General features: G+C 48.2%; 2 protein-coding genes across 9 annotated transcripts in view; one reads left to right on the top strand and one right to left on the bottom strand.

Moving 5' to 3' along the window:
- Positions 1-26: 26 nt before the first annotated feature.
- The window catches only part of TMEM25 (transmembrane protein 25), a 39,278-nt gene continuing 12,655 nt past the window's right edge, over positions 27-26,649 (top strand). For 4 of the 8 annotated variants that reach the window (XR_003997213.1, XR_003997214.1, XR_003997211.1 and 1 more), the window contains exons 1-9: positions 27-95; positions 2,365-2,497; positions 2,928-3,239; positions 4,322-4,612; positions 10,136-10,267; positions 10,438-10,468; positions 11,225-11,325; positions 11,608-11,694; positions 13,333-13,580. Coding sequence is in view for 4 of the 8 variants with exons in the window: in XM_030538306.1 (XP_030394166.1) it covers positions 75-95; positions 2,365-2,497; positions 2,928-3,239; positions 4,322-4,612; positions 10,136-10,267; positions 10,438-10,468; positions 11,225-11,325; positions 11,608-11,694; positions 13,333-13,406 (1,182 nt within the window). In the remaining 4 variants the exon portion in view is untranslated. Of the gene's footprint in view, positions 96-996; positions 1,077-2,342; positions 2,498-2,927; positions 3,240-4,321; positions 4,613-10,135; positions 10,268-10,437; positions 10,469-11,224; positions 11,326-11,607; positions 11,695-13,332; positions 15,485-26,649 lie in introns of those variants that run through there. The other 4 variants (XM_030538306.1, XM_030538308.1, XM_030538309.1 and 1 more) reach the window with 4 other exon arrangements.
- IFT46 (intraflagellar transport 46) overlaps positions 20,467-26,649 on the bottom strand; it is a 45,262-nt gene continuing 39,079 nt past the window's right edge. The window contains 6 exon segments of the mRNA XM_030538318.1: positions 20,467-20,828; positions 21,922-21,980; positions 21,983-22,006; positions 22,723-22,767; positions 23,256-23,359; positions 25,923-26,041. Coding sequence (XP_030394178.1) covers positions 20,733-20,828; positions 21,922-21,980; positions 21,983-22,006; positions 22,723-22,767; positions 23,256-23,359; positions 25,923-26,041 — 447 coding nt within the window. The 3' untranslated portion in view covers positions 20,467-20,732.

A 26,649-nucleotide genomic window follows, 5' to 3' on the forward strand; every position in this document is an offset into this window, starting at 1 on the left:
GGCATTGTTCTTCCCTGTCACAAATAAACTCGTAGTTTGACTGGTGGTTGGCTCCAGTTGTCCTGGTGGAATCCATGTTCTTTTCACTTTTAGATGTAAGTAGTAATGAAAGAGTGCTCAGAAAACCCCCGCCCCTTCCGGTGTCCATAGCAAATGTAGCCATTGGGTTCTTCTGTTCACATGTCACTCAGCTCAGCTGGGGCCAGAACTAGACTGGCCTAGGCTCAGTAACAGTAGCTCACTAGGCAGTGCACTGGACAGGGTCTTTGGAAACAGGATTCGTTTCCCTGCTCTGGTCCTGACTCACGGTAGGATCACGGGCCAGTCACGTAGTCTTTGTGCCTCGGTTCCTTCATTGGTGTGGCTTGCCTTTTTAAAGGGTTGGCGTTTCTGAGGCAGGGACTCTCTCATTGTGCACATTCAGCACTTAACTCAATGGAGCCTTGATCCTGACTGGGCCTCTCTCTGCTCCTATTAGATTGTGGTTTGTGTACTGATTGCTTTCCTACTGCTTTAACTTGATTGCACTCCCTCTCCAGGCTCAGCATGATGCTGCTGTGTTTAGGGCTCCAGGGCTGACGCCCAGGGCCTGTCTAACCCCAAACATTTCCCATTTGAAATCATGGCAAACACCCCTCTTGACACGGGCTTTTTTGAACCCTCTTTTCGTTTCCGAAGGTAACTTGTAGTTCTAAGCTGGGTCAGAATCAGGTCCATCCTAGCCTGCAGCAGGGCTCTAGGGTTCTCAAAGGGCATTTTACGTAATAACGGTGTGCGGTAAAAATCACAGTAGAACCGGTTCATCCGAACTAAGCGTTCACACGAGCCCGCGGCCCCCGGTGAACTGAGCCGGTGCGGATTGGTGCTCAGGCCGGGCCCTTTGGCTCCACCCTCCAGCCAGCTGCAGCGCCGGCCCCAAGCGAGGCTGGGACTGCAGCGGCCGGGCGCGGAGCCAGGGCCGGGCAGGTCCGCTCCGCTCGCGTCGGGCTGCTGGGGCTGGGCCGGGGGGCCGCGCGCTCTTCACCGCCTTGCCGGGATGGGCGGCGCGTTGCCGGCGGCCCCTGCAGCTCCCCCAGGTAACCGGCCGCCGCCTTGGGCGAGCCTCCCCCGGCAGGGGCCGGGGCATCGGATGCAGCCCGCGCGCACTCCGGGCTCCTCTGCGGCAGCTGTCCTGTGGGCCCCCAACCCGTATGTGTGCCCCCTGCATGTCTGTGTGCGCTGCCCGTGTGCCCCTTGCATGCCCGTGTGCGCCCTGCCCGTGTGCCCCCTGCATGCCCGTATGACCCCCATGCGTGTGCGCCCTGCCTGTGTGCCCCCTGCATGCCCATGTGCCCCCATGTGTGTGCGCCTTGCCCGTGTGCCCCTGCATGCCCGTATGCCCCCCCATGCGTGTGCGCCCTGCCTATGTGCCCCCATGTGTGCCCCCTGCATGCCTGTGTGCCCCTATGTGTGTGCCCCCTGCATGCCCGTGTGCCCCCTGCATGCCCGTGTGCCCCCTATGTGTGTGCCCCTTGCATGGCCGTGTGCCCCCCATGTATGTGCGCCCTGCCCGTGTGCCCTCTGCATGCTTGTGTGCCCCCATGTGTGCGCGCCCTGCCTGTGTGCCCCCTGCATGCCTGTGTGCTCCCATGTGTGTGCGCCCTGTGTGCTCCCTGCCCGTGTGCCCCCCATGTGTGTGCGCACCGTGCCCGTGTGCCCCCTGCATGCCTGTGTGCCCCCCATGCCTGTGTGCCCTGCCCGTGCCCCCTGCATGCCTGTGTGCCCATGTGCCCGCCCCCTGCATGCCCATGTGCCCCCATGTGTGCACGTCCTGCATGCCCATGTGCCCCCTGCATGCCTGTGTGTGCGCCCCCTGCATGCCTGTGTGTGCCCCCTGCATGCCCGTGTGCCCCCCATGTGTGTGCGCCCTGCCCGTATGCCCCCTGCATGCCTGTGTGCCCCCTATGTGTGTGCCCCTTGCATGGCCGTGTGCCCCCCATGTGTGTGCGCCCTGTGTGCGCCCTGCCCGTGTGCCCCCCATGTGTGTGCACCCTGCCCGTGTGCCCCCTGCATGCCTGTGTGCCCCCTATGTGTGTGCCCCTTGCATGGCCATGTGCCCCCATGTGTGTGCGCCCTGTGTGCTCCCTGCCCGTGTGCCCCCCATGTGTGTGCGCACCGTGCCCGTGCGCCCCCTGCATGCCTGTGTGCCCCACGTGTGTTCGCCCTGCCCTTGTGCCCCCTGCATGTGTGTGCATGGGCAGACGTGCTATACTGTTCACCTGGCTAACACCTGGGGCAGTGATCACCCCCTTGCTTGGCCACACAGGCAACAGACCCAAGTTCACTCTCTCCGTGGCCCTCAGGTACCATCTGACTCTCTCCTAGCGCTGGGGCACTGATGAAACTGAGAACCCAACCAGAGCACAGATGGGGCTCACCAGGAACCTGGCCGGCCGTGGTGCTGCCCTCTCCCACCTGCTGCTGCTGCTGCTCCACATTGAGGCGCTGGTGCATTCAGGTAAGGCCCTTGCGTGGAGGAGAGTCTCCATGCCCTGGGGGGTGCTGGGCAGGCCTGGGCCCTGTGCATGGAGAGTTCATGCTGTTCTGGGACTGGACTTGCCCCCTGCCTCCATCCCAGCTTGAGGGGCCCCCTGAAACTGAGTGAACAGGCGCCGAACCTAGCCTTGGCTGTGAGGCAGGAGACTCCTGGTGCCTACCAAGACTCCTTTACCTGGTCTGCTGCAGTGTTCTCCAGCAGCTGCCTCAGCCAGCTCAAAGCAGCCCGGCTTAGATTCAGAGCCTCCAGAGACTTGGTCCAGCTGGCTAGAGCCTGCTTCTGTGTTAGTGAAATGGATCCCTGGAGTGTATGGAGTGGGAGGAGGGGCATAGGATGAGCTCCTGGCTCAAGTGTGCTGCTTTGATGGCTTTTCGTCCTGATTCCCTGGCAGGGCTGGGGGAACCAGATCCCAAGATTAACGGGCAGTCACTGTTGGTGAGCACCATGCAGGAGGATGAGAGCCGGGACTTCACCTGCCAGGTGGACAGCTGGCAGGCCGTGCCCATGCTCACCTGGTACCTGAACGGCAAGAAGCAGGAGACCAATGGTTCCACAGTGTTGACCACCTTGGCTGAGGCCTTTGAGCAGAGCTCCAGCACTTTCACAGTTACAGCACAGCGCGCAGACAGGGAACTGAACTGCTCACTGATTGACCCAGCCTCTGGCAAGACCTCCAACGCCTCAGTGCTCCTCAACGTGCAGTGTAAGGGCTGGCTCCTTGGGCTTTGCCAGGGCTCCAGCTCCGTGTGGGCCAGGTCCTTTGTCCGGAGAACTCATTAGGGGAGAGAGCAAGAGGCAATCCTCCCCACAACACACACCTTAATCCCAGCTTGCAGCCCCTCTGCTATTCTAGCTGTGCCCCCTCTTTCCCCCTACAGCTCTGCTAATATCCCTTGATTCCAAGCCATGGCCCCTGGCTAGTCCAGCCCTGCCCCTTCTCTCCTCCTAAACTCTGCCTGTGCCCCTCCATCCTGACCCTATTATTCCAGCCCTTCCACTTTGCCCCCAGCTTTGCTGCTGCTCCTCAGTCCTGGCTCGCACCCCAAGCAGAGGCAGCTGGTCATACAGAACTCTGAGGTGGACACAGTACCCTGGGCTCCACCAAATGTATTTTGCTGGAGATCTTAGGAAGGGTTGGGCTCAGCTTCCCTGAACAGAGAGGCTAACAAGGCCCCTCCTGCACTTTCTCCAGCCAAGTCCCAGGCAGTTAGACATGATGGAATGGGAGAGGCTTCCTTCCCATCCATGCTTGTGTGTCTGGACCAAGGAGACAGCCAGAGCCGGGGCTGGACTGGAAGGAGTTAATTGTGCAGTGCCCTGGATGCCCTGGCCAGTTGCAGGGAGGCTGTCTCTCATTAGCAGCTAATTTGGGCTCTCAGGAGCTCTGTGCTGCCAGCACCTGAGGGATTTGAGCCCTGCACCTTGTAGTCAGATGTGCAGAGAACACAGGACACTGATCTGAATCTGGCACTAATCATAACGAAGCCTCCTCCTTAAAGTGCTGCACAAACATGAAATTATGGGTTTTCCCTCCCATCGCTGAGACAAGAGACCAAATTCAACTCTGGCAGAGGAACCCTGCCTCTCAGCTCACAAGCCCCTGCTCCCAGCCCAAAGCTGCAAGCCGTGACCCCCAGATCCCTGCTCTAAACACTAGACCCCACTCTCCATCCTCAGCTGTACCTACTAGACTTTGCTGCCTCTCCAGGGTCAGCATTCACTAGGTTCAAGACCAGGGACCAGCTTTGTCTTTTACACATTTGGTTTGTGTCCCTTCTTGCCTAGTTAAACCGGAAATTGTGACGATGAATGCCAAGTATCAGGAGGCCAAGGACCCGGGTCTCTTCATGGTTCTCTTCGTCCTGGTGCGGGCCAACCCCCCAGCCAGCATCACCTGGATAGACCAGGATAGGCACGTGATGGTGAATACGTCTGACTTCCTCATCCTGGACACCAAGAGCTACCCCTGGCTGACCAACCACACCGTGCAGGTGCAGCTCAGTAGCGTGGCCAAGAACTTCTCTTTCACTGCTGCCAACAACGTGGGCATAACCAACTCCTCCATCCTGCCACCGGGTAAGTGGGACTCTCTGGGCGTTGGGCACTGAGGTGGAGAGTGTTGCAGAATCAGAGCCCTTCCCCCACATCTCGTCTGTGGCGATCCACAAATCCAGCAAGGGTGGGAGAGGCTGCAGCCCATGCAAGCAGGACTGAGGGGGAACTGGATGTTCTGAGAGCTAGTGAGGATGGACACATCTTTCCTATTACTGCCCTGTAGAGGAGCTGATACCTCCTTTCTCTCCCCAATATGCACACCCCTGCCCTGGGGCAGGATTAGAGCCAGTGCCTCCTGGAGGGGAAAGCCCTGTATCCTACTTCCCCCCCCCCCAGAAAGCATCTCTGTTTTGTGAGAACAATTTTACAGAGGAGCCCAGCTGTGCTTGACGCTCCCTGCTCCACGTTGGGGGAACTGGGCAGTGAATGTAGAGACTCATGTTATTCTTCTGAAGCGCAGTGTCCCAAAGCTGAGAGTAATTATGAGCCAAATCAGCTGAGAGGAAGAAAAAATGTGAATGATAGTTGGGAATACGTTAACACCTTACTAGATGCCTAGAAGCCCACATAGAAGAACACCGTGTAGGTTAAGAAACCGACCTGGTTTAAACCAGGTTTAAACCTGATAACCTTTAAACGAGGTTTTTTAACCAACATGGTGTTCTTCCTTGTGGGCTTTTAGGCACATATATAAAACAAATGGAAGAAAGGGGAAGTTAATAATAAGGATTATAAATCAGAAGTTAAGAATTGTTGAAAATTAATAAGAGAAGCAAAAGGACACAACTCTGCTGGCCACAGATTTCTCCTTAGGGACTTTTAAAAATATATTAGGAATAAAAAGAATCCTAACAATTGTATCAGTCCACTGCTAGATGGAAATAGTAAAATTATCAGTAATAATGCAGATAAGGCAGAAGTGTTCAATAAATATTTCTGTTCTGTATTTGGGGGAAAAACAGATGATATAATCTCATCACATGGTGATGATAACACTTTCCATTCCACTAATATGTCTGGAGAGTGTTAAACAGAAGCTAGACATTTTTAAATAATCAGGTCCAGATAACTTGCATCCAAAAAATTTTAGTAAGCTGGCTGAGGCGATCACCGAACTATTTTTGTTTATTTCCAATAAGGCTTGGAGCACTGGGGAAGTTCCAGAAGACTAGGAGAAAGCTAATGTACCAATTTTTAAAAAAGATTAAATGGGACAACCCAGGTGATTGTAAGCCTGTCAACCTGACTTCGATCCTGGGCAGGACAATGCAGTGGCTAATATGGGACTTGGTTAATAAAGATTTAAAGAAGGATGTAATTAATGCAAATCAACATGGGTACATGGAAAATAGATCCTGTCAAATCACTTGATATCTTTTTTTGAGGAGATTACAAGTTTGGTTAATAAACGTAAAAGTATTGATGAAATAGACTTCTGGAAGGCATTTAACTTGGTACTGCATAACATTTTCAAAGAAAAGTAGACTATAAAATGAACACAGCACACAGTAAATGGATTAAAAACTGGCTAACTGATGGGTCTCAAAATGTAACTGTAAATGGGGAATCATCATCAGCACTGTGTGTTTCCAGTGGGGTCCTTCAGGGACTGGTTCTTGGCCCTACGCTGTTTAACACTTTTATCAATGACCTGGAAGAAAACATAACATTACTGATAAAGTTTGCAGGTGGCCTAAATATTGGGGGAGTGGTAAACAGTGAAAAGGACAGGTTACTGAATCAGTGATCTGGATTGCTTGGTAAACTGGGTGCAAGCAAACAAAATATACATTTTAATAGGGCTAAATGTAAATGTATCCATCTAGATACTAGGTTTAAACTAGGTTCGACGGGGACAGGTGAGCAAAGCCCACAGGTAAGTGGGGAACAAGACCTGGGAGATGGGTTGGAAACAGGAGGGAGCACGGGCTATAATGGCAGAGAGGAAGGAGGGTCAGGGCGAAGCTGGGAGGCAAGATCAAACCAGTATCTTAGATGCCTTTATACAGATGCAAGAAGTATGGGTAATAAGCAGGAAGAACTGGAAGTGCTAATAAATAAATACAACTATGACATTATTGGCATTACTGAAACTTGGTGGGATAATACACACGACTGGAATGTTGGTGTGGATGGGTATAGTTTGCTCAGGAAGGATAGACAGGGGAAAAAGGGAGGAGGTGTTGCCTTATATATTAAAAATGTACACACTTGGACTGAGGTGGAGATGGACATAGGAGACGGAAGGGTGGAGAGTCTCTGGGTTAGGCTAAAAGGGGTAAAAAACACAGGTGATGTCGTGCTGGGAGTCTACTACAGGCCACCTAATCAGGCGGAAGAGGTGGATGAGGCTTTTTTCAAACAACTAACAAAATCATCCAAAGCCCAAGATTTTGTGGTGATGGGGGACTTCAACTATCCAGATATATGTTGGGAAAATAACACCGCGGGGCACAGACTATCCAATAAGTTCCTGGACTGCATTGCAGACAACTTTTTATTTCAGAAAGTTGAAAAAGCTACTAGGGGGGAAGCTGTTCTAGACTTGATTTTAACTAATAGGGAGGAATTGTTGAGAATTTAAAAGTAGAAGGAAGCTTGGGTGAAAGTGATCATGAAATCATAGAATTTGCAATTCTAAGGAAGGGTAGAAAGGAGTACAGCAGAATAGAGACAATGGATTTCAGGAAGGCGGATTTTGGTAAGCTCAGAGAGCTGATAGGCAAGGTCCCATGGGAATTAAGACTGAGGGGAAAAACAACTGAGGAAAGTTGGCAGTTTTTCAAAGGGACGCTATTAAGGGCCCAAAAACAAGTTATTCCGATGGTTAGGAAAGATAGAAAATGTGGCAAAAGACCACCTTGGCTTACCCTTGAGATCTTGCGTGACCTACAAAATAAAAAGGCGGCATATAAAAAATGGAAACTAGGTCAGATCACGAAGGATGAATATAGGCAAATAACACAGGAATGCAGAGGCAAGATTAGAAAAGCAAAGGCACAAAATGAACTCAAACTAGCTATGGGAATAAAGGGAAACAAGAAGGCTTTTTATCAATACATTAGAAGCAAGAGGAAGAAGGAATGTCTAGTATAGTGAATGCTTACGGGAAGAGGGTAGGTTTAGAAGAGAAAATAAGGAAAGAGCAAGTAAAAAATCACTTAGAAAAGTTAGATGCCTGCAAGTCACCAGGGCCTGATGAAATGCATCCTAGAATACTCAAGGAGTTAATAGAGGAGGTATCTGAGCCTCTAGCTATTATCTTTGGGAAATCATGGGAGACGGGGGAGATTCCAGAAGACTGGAAGGGGGCAAATATAGTGCCCATCTATAAAAAGGGAAATAAAAACAACCCAGGAAACTACAGACCAGTTAGTTTAACTTCTGTGCCAGGGAAGATAATGGAGCAGGTAATCAAAGAAATCATCTGCAAACACTTGGAAGGTGGTAAGGTGATAGGGAATAGCCAGCATGGATTTGTAAAGAACAAATCGTGTCAAACTAATCTGATAACGTTCTTTGATAGGATAACGAGCCTTGTGGATAAGGGAGAAGCGGTGGATGTGATATACCTAGACTTTAGTAAGGCATTTGATACAGTTTCGCATGATATTCTTATAGATAAGCTAGGAAAGTACAATTTAGATGGGGCTACTATAAGGTGGGTGCATAACTGGCTGGATAACCGTACTCAGAGAGTAGTTGTTAATGGCTCCCAATCCTGCTGGAAAGGTATAACAAGTGGGGTTCCGCAGGGGTCTGTTTTGGGACCGGTTCTGTTCAATATCTTCATCAACGATTTAGATGTTGGCATAGAAAGTACGCTTATTAAGTTTGCGGATGATACCAAACTGGGAGGGATTGCAACTGCTCTGGAGGACAGGGTCAAAATTCAAAATGATCTGGACAAATTGGAGAAATGGTCTGAGGTAAACAGGATGACGTTCAATAAAGATAAATGCAAAGTGCTCCACTTAGGAAGGAACAATCAATTTCACACATACAGAATGGGAAGAGACTGTCTAGGAAGGAGTATGGCAGAAAGAGATCTAGGGGTCATAGTGGACCACAAGCTTAATATGAGTCAACAGTGTGATACTGTTGCAAAAAAAGCAAACGTGATTCTGGGATGCATTAACAGGTGTGTTGTAAACAAGACACGAGAAGTCATTCTTCCGCTTTACTCTGCGCTGGTTAGGCCTCAACTGGAGTATTGTGTCCAGTTCTGGGCACCGCATTTCAAGAAAGATGTGGAGAAATTGGAGAGGGTCCAGAGAAGAGCAACAAGAATGATTAAAGGTCTTGAGAACATGACCTATGAAGGAAGGCTGAAGGAATTGGGTTTATTTAGTTTGGAAAAGAGAAGACTGAGAGGGGACCTGATATCAGTTTTCAGGTATCTAAAAGGGTGTCATCAGGAGGAGGGAGAAAACTTGTTCACCTTAGCCTCCAATGATAGAACAAGAAGCAATGGGCTTAAACTGCAGCAAGGGAGATTTAGGTTGGACATTAAGAAAAAGTTCCTAACTGTCAGGGTAGTTAAACACTGGAATAGATTGCCTAGGGAAGTTGTGGAATCTCCATCGCTGGAGATATTTAAGAGTAGGTTAGATAAATGTCTGTCAGGGATGGTCTAGACAGTATTTGGTCCTGCCATGAGGGCAGGGGACTGGACTCGATGACCTCTCGAGGTCCCTTCCAGTCCTAGAGTCTATGAGTCTATGAGAAGCAAAGAGTGCAGGCCATACTCACAGGATGGGGGACTCTAGCCTGGGAAGTAGTGACTCTGAAAAACACTTGGGAGTCATGGTGGATAATCAGCTGAACATGAGCTGCTAGTGTGATGCTGTGGCCAAAAATGTTACTGCGATCTTGGCATGCATAAATAGGGGAGTATCGAGCAGGAGTAGAGATTAGTTAATCTTTGTGTTTGGCAGGTGCTACTACTGCTGGAATCCTGTGTCCAGTTCTGGTGTCTGCAATTGAAGGGGGATATTGATAAATTGGAGAGAGGTCAGGGAAGAGCTATCAGAATGATTAAAGGCTTAGAAAATGTGCTTTATAGTGATAGATTCAAAGAGCACAATTTATGTAGCTTAGCAAAGAGACGGTTAAGGGGTGACTTGATTGCAGTCTATAATATGTACATGGGGAGCATATATTTAATAATGGGCCCTTCAGTCTACCAGAGAGAGGTAGAACAAGATCCAAGGGCTGGAAGTTGAAGCTAGACAAATTCAGACTGGAAATAAGATGTCCATGTTTACCGGGGAGTGTAATGAAGCACTGGAACAATGTAGCCGGGGTTGTGGTGGACTCTCCATCACTGCTCTGGGAATTATTTGCGGGAAGTTCCCTGGCCTGTGTTATAAAGTCAGACTAGATGATGGCAGTGGCCACTCCTGGCCTTGGAATCTGTGAACCTGTGATGGGGGAGCCATAGATGCCATATGGGAATGGCTAGTGAGCGCAGCCCAGGGGAGGCGTAGGCCTGTGTGTGCTGTGTCTAGAGGTCTCTAATGCGGGTGACTGGCTCTGGTGCAGGTCTCCTGGATACCCGTGTGGAGCTGCCCCTCCTGGCCATCACTGTTGGAGGAGCCTTGGTACTGGGAACTCTCCTTTGCCTCAACACCCTCATCATCTGTGTCGTCTGCAGGAAGGGGAAGGCGGTGTCAGGTGAGAGGGACGTGTCCTTGCACTGCCGGTGCCCTGGACACCAGGGCTATTCTTTGGGCCTGGGAGTCCTCCCTCCCCCACCTACTTGGGTCACGTGCCCCTGCCGCGCCCAGCTCTGTGGAAAGGCCAGGATGCCAACTTTGGCCCTAACACTCTCTCTTCTTTGCCAGGGCTCTCTGGACCTACGCCACTGCCACAGAGGTAACCCACCCCTGCCCCTCGCTGTGGGGTCTCTGTTCTGACAGGACTTGGTGCAGGGTAAAAGTGCCTTATTTATCCCCCTCCCAGAACAGCCTGAAGCCTGCACTCACTGCCCCCATGCACCTGTGCCTGCCTCTTTAACCCCTTCACTGCTTTGGCATGTGTGGTCTTTGGGAGGGTCTGGGGCCACTAGAAGCACATGAGGATTGGCTGAGCTCGATGTGGTGGCCCCTGGGGATGGGGTAAGTTTGGCATTGTTGCAAGGTCCAAGATTCACAGTACTGGAGATTGGAGTCTTCTATTCCCAGAGCAGGGGCAGCCTGGGCACCCACACCCTGCTGTCTTGGAGAGACCTTGTGTAGGGGGACGAGGAGAGTCCTATATGGCCAGCTGGGGCTGTAATTTGAGCCCTTGGGAGCTAGACTGACTCCTGCCAACTCACTGCACAGAGGGGCCCCAGCTGCTATCTGCGGATAGTGTCCAGTGCCTGCCAGGTGGGCAGGGCTCCCTATACAGACCTCCCCCCCTCGAGCAGCGCTGGTTCCATGGGACACGGATGTAGCAGCAGCTGGGGCTGAGGGCCAGCCCAGCTGTGTGTTCCAAGGCCCTACCAACCCGCCCGGATTGAGCCAAATCTACCAACACATAGGCATGAACGGGGGCGGCAGAGCCTCTGGGCAAGCGGCCTGCACTGCAGTTATGTGCTGTGCCACTGCAGGGGCTATTGCAGCCATTCAGTCTTCGTTCTTGTTGCAGTGATTCCAACAACCTGAAGCTGAACAGTGTGCGACTGCCACGAGAGAACATGTCCCTCCCGTCCAACCTGCAGCTAAATGACCTCACGCAGGAGGCCAAAGGTGTGTTCCTTACCAGAACCGGGCAGTTCAGAGGGATGTCCCTTCTGAGGTGGGTGCAGCTGGCTATAGCAGACGGGGTGGGATTTCCCATTGACCCAGTGTGAGCCTTTCCTCGGGACTCCTTTCCTCCATCTGTCCGGGGCAGTGGCTTCCCTTTTGATTGTAGGTCTGTACTCTGGACTGGGATCCCCAGCTAGGGGAGTCCCAGCTCTGATGGGGGCAGTACAGATGTGGATACAATGCGTCTGATTCCTCCTCACTCCAAACACCTTCCCCTGACAGCCAGCCATGGAGACACAGGAATCCAGACCGAGTGGAAAGACGATGCCCTGTCAGAGCCAGAGAACAGCCTGGGCCTTGGTAACAGAGGTAACGAGTCTGGGCAGCCCTCTAGGGGCAGGGAGTGGATCTGGGAAAGGTGGTTCCATCCTGTGATGGACTAGTGCAAATGGCTCATTACTGGGGGCAGTGTCATCTCATCATTCTGGGATGTACTAGCAGGAGTGTTGTAAGCAAGACACAGGAAGTAATTCTTCTGCTCTACTTCGTGCTGATGAGGCCTCAACTGGGAGTATTATGTCCAGTTCTGGGCACCAATTTCAGGCAAGATTTGGAGAAAGTCCAGAGAAAAGTAACAAAAATGATTAAAGGTCTAGAAAACATGACCTATGAGGGAAGACTGAAAAAAATAGGGTTTGTTTAGTCTGGAGAAGAGAAGACAGAGAGGACATAAAAGGTTGTTACATGGAGGAGAGGTTAATTGTTGTTCTTGTCCTATACTCAGAGGTTAAGAAGCAATGGACTTAAATTGCAGCAAGGGAGGTTTAGGTTGGACATTAGGAAAAACTAACTTACTGTCAGGCTAGTTAAAGCATTGGAATAAATTGTGTAGGGAGGTTGTGGAATCTCCATCATTGGGGATTTTTAAGAACAGGTTGGACAAACACCTGTCAGGGATGGTCTAGCTAATACTTAGTCCTGAGTGGACTGGACTAGATTACCTCTCAAGATCTGTTCCAGTTCTATGATTCTATAATGCAAGAACTAGTGGTTCACTGAATGAAAAAAATAAATAGGCAGGAGGTTTAAAACAAACTAAAGGAAGTATTTCTTCACACAACGCAGTCAACCTGTAGAACTCTTTGCCAGAGGGTGTTGTGAAGGACAAGACTAGATAAATGCATGGAGGACAGGTCCATCGATGGCTATTAGGCAGGATGGGCAGGGAGGGTGTCTCTAGCCTCATTTGCCAGAAGCTGGGAATGGGTGATAGGGAATGAATCACTTGATAGGGAGAGGGATAGCTCAGTGGTTTGAGCATTGGCCTGCTAAACCCAGGGTTGTGAGCTCAATCCCTGAGGCGGCCACTTAGGGAACTGGGGTAAAAAATCTGTCTGCGGATTGGTCCTGCTTTGAGCAGGGGGTTGGACTAGATGACCTACTGAGGTCCCTTCCATCCCTGATATTCTATGATTCTGTTCTGTTCATGCCCTCTAGGGCCGCTGGCATTGGCCACTGTTGGAAGCCCGGATACCCCATTCTGTCTCCTCCACCTAACATGCCTTGCCCCTTCCTGCCCTTGCTCCTCCCACTTCCTGGTGATCAGCAGGCACTGCCGGGGGGTGATCAGTGGGGCTGCTGAGCACTTTTTTTTTCCCAGGAGTCCCCAGTCCTGGAGCATCCACAGAGTGGGTGCCTGTAAGTCTGAGCCAGTATGGCTGGTCTTATGTTCTTAATATTATTTAATTTACGTTTGTTTAGACTTTCGCATAGATTGTCATTAATCAAGCCTATGTAACGTAAATATTAAAATGGGCTGAAAGTGGAGGGGCTGGTAGGCAACCTGCATGGATATGCTTTGAAATGACTGGAGTGTTGGGGCTTTAGTGAGCTTGGGAATAGCATATCACCTGCATCCAGAAGCTTGATTGAGCTGCAGTTGCTGACTCACAACCTGAGCTGACTGTGCAGCACGGCCCTTGTAATGGGGTTTCTTTTGTCCTCCAGGTTTTGTCCGGTTCCCGATGGTTGGGCACATTTACAAAGTGTCCAGCATGAGCAGTGATGAGATCTGGCTATGAATGTGTAGGCAGGACCCTCCTGTGGGGTCCAGGTTATCCCTCAGTCTCTTGGGATGAGGCCACTGATCCATCGGTACTGCAGACCCATCCAGGAGCTGCCATTCTCCCTAGAATCCCAGACTGCAGCAGCCAGCTCATAACAAGCTCTCTGTGTAACCACCACCAGAGCGCCAGGTGAGAAAAGTGCAATGTCACTAAGTTCCTGTGACTGCAGGTCTGCCACACACCATCCTGCCCCAAGGATCTCTGGGGCCTTCAGCTCTTGTACTTGAGTAGGTTAGCTAGTCTCACTGAAAACATCATGGAGTCTGACTTTTAAGAACTCTCCAGTGTGCTGGGGGGCAGGTTGAGCATCAAGAGTGGGAAGGGCCTGTTTGCCTGCCCAGGAGCAAGAGAAATTCATACATGTAACAGCCATGGTCATTTCATCTCTACTCAGCCATGGGAGCACCCAGCTCTGTCCATCTGTGAATGGATCAGGGTTGCGTTCTGGAGCTCCTGTGAGGAGTCTGAAACTGCTGGGAGTGGAAGAGGGTGAGGTAATGTCAGCATCTTAGGGGAGCATGGGAGTGATTGGCAGGAAGCCTGGCTTGCCCAAACTCCAATCTCAGTTAGTCACACATTCTGTCTCAGGCTGGCCAAGTACCTAAGCCCAGTGGCTCCTGGTGTGTGGTAGGAAACTCAGAAGATCAGCTTCTAGATATTCCCAGCTAGGCTTCAAGAATTAGGGACTGCTTTGGAAAACGTGGCCTGTCCCGTGTGTGTTGAGTATTATATCTTACAGTGGGAGATGGAACAGACTGACTTACCTTCCCATGGGGTGGGAGGGGAGGAGCACTTCAGGAATAGTATAGTACTAAAACCCAAAATAGCAAGCACTGTGGCCGTTATTTGTGAGATGCTCTAGTTCTGTGTACTCACTCTGGTAGGGAAAAGTAAATCTCACCAGTTTGGGATGAAACAGAAAAAAGAGCAAGAGTACCCTGTGCAGCTTCTCAGCCTCGGGTTAACTCTAGCCCTATATTGGGAGAGCAGTGATGGGCTGCTTCTGGGTATCCCATAATCAACCTCTTTGTGAGAAAGAACATGGGGTAGTTTCTGCTTGGAGCCCACAGCTGTCTCCTGGAGAAGAATTAGAGTAATAAAGGGAAGTTCTTTCTTACTCTTTGAAAAGAACATTTAGGAGAGATGTGTCCCTACTGTGCCCTCATTTACACTCATGCAATTCCGCTGTGGAGAAGGGATGGGTATGGGTGTGCCTGAGGGTAGTTATCAATCAATCACTCTAATTCTTCACCCCTCTGAATCTAGACACTGCAGCACACAGAGGACCTTTCTGTGTGAAAAACCACTAACCATCCCTTGCAATAAGTGCTGTGTAATTCCTAAAGTCCAGAGGTGCTGCAGCACCTGGGCACTAGGTATGGCCCTGAGGTATTTTAGCCTTTGCTTTGTTTGGTAGTGTCTTGCTATGGCAATTGTCTCTGTCTATCAATGTGCATCTGGAAAGAGCAATTCTTTCCTGGGAGACTCCCATTTGTGACCCTTCTCTCATGTCAAGAAGGGGGCTTGGCCTGGGTGCCAGTGAATAAGCACTAATAGAGGTGCTGGTGGAAATAAATACATGTGGCCATGCAGGCTGAGCAGCCTCTGAGTAATATATTAAGCTATGCATCAAATGATCTAGCAACTGTTCGCTCAGTTAGTTGTTGTAAGATGCTCCATTGTTAGCTGAGGCATGTTTTTCTGTAACTTAGGCACTTTTAAGAATAAAATGGTATAATTGAAGTGTAATGCAGAGCTCTTTCTAAATTGACTGATGCTCTGTCTCTAGCAGGAGTTGATGGGATGGAAGGACCTACTGTGTCTTAGCTGCTGTAATGAGGGAGCCGTAAGTGGTCCTTACTCCAAGGATCTTGTTCAGAGATTGATGACCGTGTCAGGCAAATTCTTCCAACAGCAGTAATCATTGTTTGTACTGGTGGCTGGTGATCTGTCCGCTTCTCCTAAAATGCAGCATGCTGGTGGGCCAAACTCTGCTGGGAGTACCTGTTGGATTTACTGTAGACTAACACGGCTCAGAGCTAGTGCCCTCATCTCTACCCGGAGGCTGATGAAGGGGGCATTCCATGTGTTAACTGATTGTTTCCCCCTTATTTCCTGTAGGTATTGACTCTGCTCTGCCTTGATATGAAGGCACTACCACCCTCTCCCTCCTGTCAGTTCCCTTAGTTCTCTCTCTAGAGTGGCTGCTATATGGGCTCCTGATACAGAGCAAATGTCCATCCATAGCACCTCCTCCTCCCCCCCTTTAATTGCTTCCAGTGAGAGCTCTTACAGCCTAGGTTTATACAAGCACATGATGTGTGGTGAATACATCACTTCATGAGGAAAGCCATGGTTCTGTCCCTCAGTGCTGTTCATCTCTCCAATTAGTGGCTCAATCTTCTACTCATCTCATAATGGAAACAGCTGCAGAGAAGCAAATCAAAGCCCATTCCTGCAGTGAACTCCTGGCTTCCTAGCAATGCAGACTGAGTCTCTGGGCTACATTCTTTTAAATATTTGCTTGAGGGAAAGGGTCAAGCTCCTGATCCTTAGACCCAACACTGAAGCTGAGCAGGCTGCAGCGCCATACCATTTGGCTATAAAAGGAGTCTCCAAGGTAGGTGTGTAAGCTAGGAGCCTCTGTTATTGGTGGAGCCTTCGTCAGCAGGTGGGGCTACCATGAAGGCCAGGGCTTTATAATGTAGTGCGCAAGCGACCAGGGACTGCTAACAGGGAGTTTCGCACGGGAGTTTGGGAAGGGAGTGGGCAAAGGCCCCTTCCCAGTCATATTCCTTAACAGAACCTATGCTACATGCACAACGTCTTGATTCAAACAAATCCCATTCATGAACGAGACCATGCAGGCTGAAGCCCAGCACCAGAGTGGGAGCTCTCCAGTCTAGTTGCTGAGTGCATCATGTATGATTACCAGCCCTGTGGGCACGTGGCAAGTGTATGCAAGCAGCGCCTGGCCCTCAGAGCACATACAGGCTTTGGAGGCTGGGGTGGCAGAACTGGAGAAGCTAAGACAGGCAGAGAGGTATGTTGATGAGGCTTTCTGGGACACTGTGGAATTGTCCTACCATCAGTCAGACAGCTCCTGCACTTTGGACAAGGATGAAAGGCCCAGGGAGGCAGAGCAGTCAGTGGGAGCAGAGGGAACCCTTGCCATAGTTGAGGACCCTCCTTCCAGATGATGATGAGGTATCCTCTCACACTGCAGTTACCTCCCCAGGGCAGGGAACTCCAGTCATTAGGAAAAGGCAGGTATTAGTAATGGGAGATTTGATCATTAGACATGTTGATAGCTGGGTTTGTGATGTGACTGGGAGAACCGCAGGGTGACTTGCCTGCCTGGTGCGAAGGTTGCAGATCTCTCAAGGCATCTGGATAGACATATATGTACTGCTGGGGAGGAGCCCAGGGTTGTGGTACATGTAGGTACCAATGACATAGGGAAGTGTAGGAGAGAGAGCCTGGAGGCCAATTTTAGACTGCTAGGGAAGAGACTGAAATCCAGGACCAATACGGTGGCATTTTCAGAAATGCTCCCACTTCCACGCGCAGGGCCAGGTAGAGCTTCAGAGTCTCAATGTGAGAATGAGATGATGCAGTAGAGAGGAGGGGCTTAGATTTTTCAGGAATGGGGGAAACTTTTGGGATGGGGGAGCCAATACAGGAGAGATGGGCTCCACCTAAACCAAAGCAGAACCAGACTGCTGGCAAACATTCAAAACGTTGCAGAGCAGTTTTTAAACTAGGAGATGGGGGAAAGCCGACCTCTGCAGAGGAGCATGTGGATCGGACACAGACTTCTCTTAGGGGAGAGTCTGATGATAGAGAATCTCCAGGTTATAGTCAGGAGCAGACTATGGAAGAGAATAATCTCAGAGCCAGATCAGATACATCAGAAAAAGGGCAGACAAACAGTGTCAAGTTTTTAAAGTGCTTGTACACAAATGCTAGAAGTCTAAAGAATAAGATGGGTGAACTGGAGTGCCTCGTGATAAAGGAGGATATTGATATAATAGTCCACTAGGTTTCTGTGATGCCTGAGAGCAATCAATGGCACACAATCATTCCGGGGTACAAAATGTATCAGAAGAACAGACCAGGTCATGCGGGGGAAAGTGGTACTATATGTGAAAGAAAGTGTAGATTCAAATGAAGTAAAAATCTTAAGTGAATCCACATGTTCCACAGAATCTCTATGGATAGCAATTCCATGCTCTAAGAAGAAGAATATAACATTAGGGATCTATCATCGACCACCTGACCAGGACAGTGATAGTGAAGATGAAATGCTAAGGGAAATCAGAGAGGCTATCAAAATGAAGAACCCAATAATACTGGGGGATTTCAATCATCCCCATATTGACTGAGAACATATCACCTTGGGATGAAATGCAGAGACATAAGTTCTCAATACTTTAAATGACTGCTTCTTGGAACAGCTGGCACAGGAACCCACACAGGGAGAGGCAACTCTAGATTTAGTCCTGGGTGGGGCACAGGACCTGGTCCAAGAGGTAACTATAAACAGGACCGCTTGGGAATAGTGATCATAGTATAACAACATTTAAAATCCCTTCATGGTGGAAAGAACATCTAAATGCCACAGTGTTGAGCAGTTGAATTTCAAAAGGGGGAACTATGCAAAAAGGGGGGGGGGTAGTTAAACAAAAGTTAAAAGGTACAGTGACTAAAGTGAAATCCCTGCAAGCTGCATGGGCCCTTTTTAAAGACACCACAATAGAGGCCCAACTTCAATGTCTACCCCAAATTAAAAAAAAGAACTAAAAAAGAGCCACCGTGACTTAACAACCATGTAAAAGAAGCAGTGAGAGATAAAAAGACTTCCTTTACAAAGTGGAAGTCGAATCCTAGCAAGGTACATAGAAAGGAGCACAAACACAGCCAAATTGAGTGCAAGAGTGTACTAAGAAAGGCCAAAGAGGAGTTTGAAGAACAGCTAGCCATAAGCTCCAAAAGAAATAAAATGTTTTTTAAGTACATCAGAAGCAGGAAGCCTGCTAAACCACCAGTGGGGCCCCTCAATGATCGAGATACAAAAGGAGCGCTTAAAGATGATAAAGTCATTGCAGAGAAACCACACGGATTCTTTGCTTCGGTCTTCATGGCTGAGGATATTAGGGAGATTCCCAATCATGAGCCAGCTTTTGTAGGTGACAAAATCTAAGGAAGTGGCACTAGAGGAGGTTTGGGAATGAATGGATAAACTCAACAACAAGAAGTCACTGGGACCGGATGGCATTCACCCAAGAGTTCTGAAAGAACTCAGATGTGAAGTTGCGGAACTATTAACTAGAGTTTGTAACCTGCCCTTGAAATCGGCTTTGGTACCCAATGACAGGAAGATAGATAGATAGCTAATGTGACGCCGATATTTAAAAAGGGCTTTAGAGGTGATCCTGACAATTACAGACCAGTAAGTCTAACATCAGTACCAGGCAAATCGGTCCGAACAATAGTAAAGAATAAGATTGTCAGACACATAGAAGAACATAAATTGTTGGGCTAAAGTCAGCATAGTTTCTGTAAAGGGAAATTGCATCTTACTAATCATCTATTAGAGTTCTTTGAAGGGTCCAATAAACGTGGAGAAAGGGGATCCGGTGGATGTAGCCTACTTAGATTTCCAGAAAGCCTTTGACAAGGTCCCTCGCCAAAGGCTCATACGTACATTAAGTTGTCGTGGGATAAAAGGGAAGGTCCTTTCATGGATTGAGAACCGGTTAAAAGACAGGGAACAAAGGGTAGGAATTAATGGTAAATTCTCAGAATGGAGGAGGTAACTAGTGGTGTTCCCTAAGGGACAGTCCTAGGACCAATCCTATTCAATTTATTCATAAATGATCTGGAGAAAGGGGTAAACAGTGAGGTGACAAAGTTTGCAGATGATACTAAACTGCTCAGGATAGTGAAGACCAAAGCAGACTGTGAAGAACTTTAAAAAGATCTCTCTCAAAACAAAGCGATTGGGCAACAAAATGGCAAATTAAATTTAATGTGCATAAATGTAAAGTAATGCACACTGGAAAAAATAACCCCAACTATACATACAATATGATGGGGGCTAATTTAGCTACAACAAATTGGGAAAAAGATCTTTGAGACATCAAAGATGACTCTGAAGACATCCATATGGTGCGCTCAGGTGGTCAAAAAAGTAAACAGGAGGTTAGGAATCATTAAAAAAGGGAATACAGAATAAGAAGGAGAATATATTATTACCCTTATATAAATCCATGTTATGCCCACATGTTGAATTCTGTGTACAGATGTGGTCTCCTCATCTCAAAAAAAAGATACACTGGCACTAGAAAAGGTTCAGAAAAGGGCAACTAAAATGATTAGGGGTTTGGAACAGGTCCCACATGAGGAGAGATTAAAGAGGCTAGGACTTTTCAGCTTGGAAAAGAGGAGACTAGCGGGATATGATGAAGGTCTGTAAAACCATGAGTGATGTAGAGAAAGTGGATAAGGAAAAGTTATTTACTTATTCCCATCATACAAGAACTAGGGGTCACCACATGAAATTAATGGGCAGCAGGTTTAAAACAAATAAAAGGAAGTTCTTCACGCAGCGCACAGTCACCTTCTGGAACTCCTCACCTGAGGAGGTTGTGAAGGCTAGAACTGTAACAGCGTTTAAAAGAGAACTGGATAAATTCATGGTGATTACGTCCATTAATGGCTATTAGCCAGGATGGGTAAGGAATGGTGTCCCTAGCCTCTGTTTGTCAGTAGGTGGAGATGGATGGCAGGGGAGAGATCACTTGATTGTTACCTGTTAGGTTCATTCCCTCTGGAGCACCTGGCATTGGCCACTGTCGGTAGACAGGATACTGGGCTAGATGGACCTTTGGTCTGACCCGGTACGGCTGTTCTTATGAGTCCAAACAGCTGCATGGGCAGTGTGAAGGTTATGTCATTAAGGAGATGCTCTGCCCAAGCTGATTTCAGGTACCAATGACATTGTTACCCTTGCTGAGGTACTCCCACTCACAAGCACTTGTTTAATGCTGAATCCTCTGGGAATGAGCCAAAGAAAGATGGTCATGCAGCATTTACAATTAATCACCACGAGCTAAATTCTAACCTCTACTAATTCATCTGAGTCGTACACTGTCCAGCTGCCAGTACGTACAGACAGATGGAGGTTTCGGTAATGCTTTGCCTTGGTCTGCTGATTGGCTTAGGCGAAGGCTCTACTCCTAGGTGCAGGCCCCAGCTCATGAAGAAAGGATCTTTTCCTCAGCTGAAGCTTAACACTTCTGTCTCTCCTGCTTGTGAGGGTGGATTTGATGGAGGACTCCCTACCTTTCTTCCTTCAGCCAGGGCTTTGAAATGCTGTGGGGGAAAGGAGACTGTGTTAGTACAGTGATTTGCTCTGGTCACTTAACACACACAACCAGCTGTTAAGAGAGAATCTATTGAGACCACCCAATGAAAAACTCCCCCCAAAAACCATTAGAATTTCACTACGACAATAGTGTGTGAGGCATTCTTTCAACTCACCCTCACAAAAAGGCATACCTCTAAGTAGAATATTGATGCACTTGGAAAAGCTACTCAACTACATTCGTGAAACATAAAGGCTTCCTTTCCACTCTACATAAAATAATCTGTTATTTAGAGGAAGCAACTACACCGATACAAAGATAAAGCTGATGTAGGAGGAAAGGGGAAACATATGGGGCAATGGTCCACACACCTCCATAAACACATTAATACAAAATGAAAAGTATGTTCACATTCACCAGTGGAATCTAAGTCCCCTTAGAATTAAGTGAATTTATGGTACAGGGATTGGCAAATGCTGGAGAGAATGTAAGGGAAGGATTTCTCCATACATTGCAAATGTGTCCATAAATTAAAGACATTTTGGAAAGCCCTTGGAGACTTAAGAAGGAAATACAGGGCACCAGTATTTTATTGAATTGTCCTGCAAACTGCTTTTTCTAAGAGCCCTAAAAAATTGAGCACTCTTTCCTCCAGCTGCTAGTAGAAGTACCACAAGCATTTTGGTGGAAGGAGTGACTCCCCTCAAACTAGTGAGTGAGATCAAGAAGTGTGGGAAATTCTGGTACTAGAAAAAGTAATAAGTCAGCGTTCTACAGCAGAGATGGAATAGCTATATATTGCAAGGGGGGAAGTGGGTTTGGAGTTTTGCTGGAAGAGGGTCCACTATACGCATGTGTTGGATGAAGGAATCCTTCGGAGTCATGGGAAGCCTGTGAGGTGAAAAATGCATTACAGCTAAAATTGTTAGGAAAGAATGATAACACTTCAGAAAGTGATGTTGTCATGGGCTCTTCAGCAGCGCAGGGGAGCTATTGTAAATTGCAGGACAAGTGGCTTAACACTGCCTCTTCCCCCTCCCCACCTTTGAGCATTCCTAAACAGTGATAGCCTGGAAGGTGTGGACACTGGAGTCACCTACCTGTGAGTTCTTGAACTCTGAATACAGTGAGAAGAGGACATGCAGGGACTGGACCCGATCTTATAGACAGGAATGTCCAGAATAGCTAGGACAAAACAACGTAAGGATTCTGAGTACAACACTGCTGCCTGGACATTGGCCCTCTCCAAGTAGCAATACCTTCTGCGCATCCCCAGTGCTTTGGGCTTTACGCACAGAGATTCTCTCTCTCAAACTGCAGTCACCAGGAGATGCATCAGCTTAGGTCAGGGCTGAACTTGTCTCCAGGTGCCTCTTGCTTTTCCTAATTGTACTTCCATCTCTAGTGCTCCTAGGCTACTGTGCAGTCAGGGGTTAGCACTGATGGTGAATACGCCAGAGCCTGCCCCAAATATCCAGAGGGAACAAACACATTTAGAAATATAGGATCCATCTGTTTCTCCACACAAGGACGTGATACTGGGAGTACAACACCCCATCTCCAGGAAAAACAAGTTTTGAAATGAAAGCTCTAGGTCAGGGTCATTCACCTTGATGCAATGTGCAACAGCTACAGGTTCTGAAGGGATCACCTGTCAGACCTGCGCATGGTGGCAAAGGACTAAGCTTGAAATGGGAGGGGAATGCAACTAAGGTACTGCATACCTCCTCAAAGAGCCTGAGAGCACTGCTGTCAGGAGACGTGCTGCCTGCTCAGACACCCCCTTAGGCACATAACACTTCATAGTTCGTGCATGGTGGTGCTTGGGAGGATGATGAGAAGCTAGCACCCTGCTCTCTCTCAGAAGAAGATGAGAGTGGAACATATAGGTCCTTGCTTACCACATATCATGTCAATATACTCAGCCAGGCCACAGTTGATGTCTGCTGTTGAAGGGTTACCTAAGAAGGGACACGGAAAGAGTGACTTATGATCCAGCTCTTTTTCAGTGCCCATACAGCGAGACTCGCACTAGTGTTACCCCAGCACAGAGCAGGCTTGGCCTGTTTGAGATGGAGGGAAGCCTCTGAGGCCTGTTCATCACTTGGTGTTCCTGTCAACATGGAGGACAATTAGTACCAATGGTGGTGTTGCCAGCTGTGATGTGGATGCCTGTTTCACCTAGGAATTGGGCTGAAACTCACCCATTTCACACAGGCATCATAGGGTGGCAGCTTTCAAGCACCATTGACTGACCTGGCTGGCTTTGAAGCTTGAGCTAGAACATACAAACTACCTAGTCACTGGTTTGCACAGTGGTTTTCCATCATATTGATACATGAAACCTAAACAGCTTTGAGCAGCCTGCGTTAATGAGGGATAAACACAGAGTAGGCAACTAGCAAAACAAGCCCAGATTATGCTTCTAATACACAGCTGGGTAGCTGTTAGGCAGGCCTGATACATAATACCTTTCCCAAGAGCTCCTCAAATTCTGGGGACCATTCCGCATCCAGAGTCTCAATATCAGGCATTGGCCTGCAGAGGGGAGAAACAACCCTGCATATAAACACACAGTATGCCAGCATTAATTTTGCTGGATGGGGAGCTTTCCTGATAGTGCACGGACAACAGCTGGTGTGACTGGGGACAGCGTGACAAAGCAACTGCACTCTTGTCCTCACAGAAGGAGAAAACAGACACACATTTGCACCTAGGAGCACACACAACTGTGGTCCTGATAAAGCAGCTTTCACAGCAGTCAAAACAAGGTGCCAACTCCATATTGCAAGAGACAAGAGCAAGTCATGCACAGATTTCACTACATCTGATATAGAATGAGAGTTAATATACTAGACTTCACCTCTGGAGGTCTGGGATCAAGTCTGGTTTGGATCACATGGGAAAATGAGCTTGATGGTCTCAGATTAATCCACACATCTGGACATCACAATCTATATATGGTACAAATCTCTTCACAGGAGAGGCTTGTGGGATAGCAGGGGGGCTGCTGGCTGGGACTGAGGATTTTTGGCAGATGTGTGCCGTGAGCTCAGGCCTGGAAAAGCAGGGAGTATGCGAGTCAGGATTGGGGATACTGGCAAAGCAGGATGAAAAAGCTTTGCTAATAATACCACCTTCCTCAAAACGCTTTGCAAAAGTACTCAGGATCATTATCCCTGTGCAAACTATACCTGGCCCACGTGAGTATCATTCATCATACTCGCTTTAGTGGGGACCAAACTCACTTGCAAAATTCAAGACACAAACACGCACAGCTGTATGTTTCAAAATCAAGGCAGAGTTTTGCTGAGGAGTTTTGAATCAATAGGAATTTCAGTTAAGACTGGATGAGCCAAGTAAAGGTAACATGGAGAGAGTGCACACAACAATTCCTAACTGTTGCCTGTGTCAGAGATTTTGACTTGTACACACAATCCATAGCTGTAACCATTTACAAAGTGTCTGATGAGACATCAGTTCCTTCTTCAGAGTCATGGCAAGAATAACTCTGATGAAGTGATGTTTTTATCTTCACTAAATAAACCATTAGTCTAACTCTGTATCTGCATTTCTAAAACCCCTATCACTGCAGTGCAACATACTGTAGGTCAACAAAGTTCCTCCTCTCTCCTGACTGCATTTTGAAAAGAGTTAACTATAGTTCTTCGCTGTCATACAGAGCCTTTCATCCCAGGGTATCTATGCACTTTGCAAACATTAGACTCATAGACTTTAAGGTCAGAAGGGACCATTATGATCATCTAGTCTGACCTCCTGCACAATGCAGGCCACAGAATCTCACCCACCCACTCCTATAACAAACCCCTAACCTATGTCTGAGTTATTAAAGTTCTCAAATTGTGGTTTGAAGACCTCAAGCTGCAGAGAATCCTCCAGCAACTGACCCATGCCCCACGCTGCAGAGGAAGGCGAAAAACCTCCAGGGCCTCTGCCAATCTGCCCTGGAGGAAAATTCCTTCCTGATCCCAAATATGGCGATCAGTTAAACCCTGAGCATGTGGGCAAGACTCACCAGCCAGCACCCAGGAAAGAATTCTCTGTAGTAACTCAGATCCCACCCCATCTAACATCCCATCACAGACCACTGGGCATACTTACCTGCTGATAAGCAAAGATCAGTTGTCAAATTAATTGCCAAATTTAGGCTCTCTCATCATACCACCCCCTCCATAAACTTAGCGAGCTTAGTCTTCAAGCCAGATATGTCTTTTGCCCCCACTACTCCTCTTGGAAGGCTGTTCCAGAACTTCACTCCTCTAATGGTTAAAAACCTTCGTCTAATTTCAAGTCTAAACTTCCTAGGGTCCAGTTTATATCCCTTTGTTCTTGTGTCCACATTGGTACTAAGCTTAAATAATTCCTCTCCCTCCCTGATATTAATCCCTTTGATATATTTATAAAGAGCTATTATATCCTCCCTCAACCTTCTTTTGGTTAGGCTAAACAAGCCGAACTCTTTGAGTCTCCTTTCATAACTGGGACCGCTAAACACTGAGGATGGAATGGAGGTTAAGGATAATCTAGGTATGGCCCAATATCTAAATAAATACTGTGCCTCAGTCTTTAATGAGGCTAATGAGGACCTTAGGAATAATGGTAGGATGACAAATGGGAATGAGGCTATGGAGGTAGCTATTACCAAGTCTGAGGTAGAAGCCAAACTTCAACAGCTTAATGGGACAAAATTGGAGGGCCCACATAATCTTAATCCAAGAATATTAAAGGAACTGGCTCATTAGAGAAGCCCTTCAGTCCTACTCTCAGGTAAGTCAGTATTACTATCCTCATATGACAGGTGGGGAAACTGAAATACAGAGTAACTGACTTGTCCAACATCAAACCGGTCAGTGGCAGGGGGAATATAAAATCCAGGAGTCCTGACTCTTAGTCCCCTACTCAAGCTACTTACTCATGCACCCCTTCTACAAGGGCAAACTAGAGCTATCTGAATTACACAAAGTCAGCAGGAGAGAAATTCCATTGATTAAAGGATATCAAACTGCATCTCTGCATGCAAAACAAGTGGTAAGGAGTAAGCAGAGTAAAATACAAATGCAGGAGGGTACGGAGAGCTCACCTGGTGTAGTGAACAGTAGCAGGAGGTTTGAAGCGATGTAACTCGCTGATGCTCTCGATCCAGTTATCAATGGCTTTGGGATTCTTCTCTGCATTCTCCAAGCTCTTCACTTTTATTTGCTGGTGAGAACAGAAATGCAAATCTGGAGACAGACTTTCCAAGACTGGTGGGTCCCTGCAAACCCTGTGCTTCATTCCTGGCTGGACCGTGTGGTTCTGTTCTCTTTCTCAGCTGCGCTATACCGTCCAGTGTCTGCATACAGGAGCAGAAGAACATCTGGGTGCTTGGCTACACTCAAAACTTCAAAGCGCTGCCGCGGCAGCGCTTTGAAGTGTGAATGTGGTCGCAGCGCCAGCGCTGGGAGAGAGCTCTCCCAGTACCGCATGTACTCCACCTTCCCATAGGGATTAGCTTGCAGCGCTGTTTACAATGGCTCTTTACAGCGCTGTATCTTGCAGTGCTCAGGGGGGTGTTTTTTTCACACCCCTGAGCGAGAAAGTTGCAGCGCTGTAAAGCGCCAGTGTAGCCAAAGCCTGGGAAAGAACACAGTGACCCAAACCAGACAGCAACAACCACAGGGGAATGAAGCTCTGACCCAAAGAAACAAATGGATCCAAAGTCTGTTTATGAAGACGTGTGTGTGAAAGAGAGCAGACACACTGTAGTCTAAAGATGTGGGTGAGGAAGATGTTTTCCTGTTCATGAGAACTTAGTCAAATCCTCACTG

The sequence above is a fragment of the Gopherus evgoodei genome, chromosome 19, assembly GCF_007399415.2.
Source record: "Gopherus evgoodei ecotype Sinaloan lineage chromosome 19, rGopEvg1_v1.p, whole genome shotgun sequence".
NCBI lineage: Eukaryota > Metazoa > Chordata > Testudines > Testudinidae > Gopherus > Gopherus evgoodei.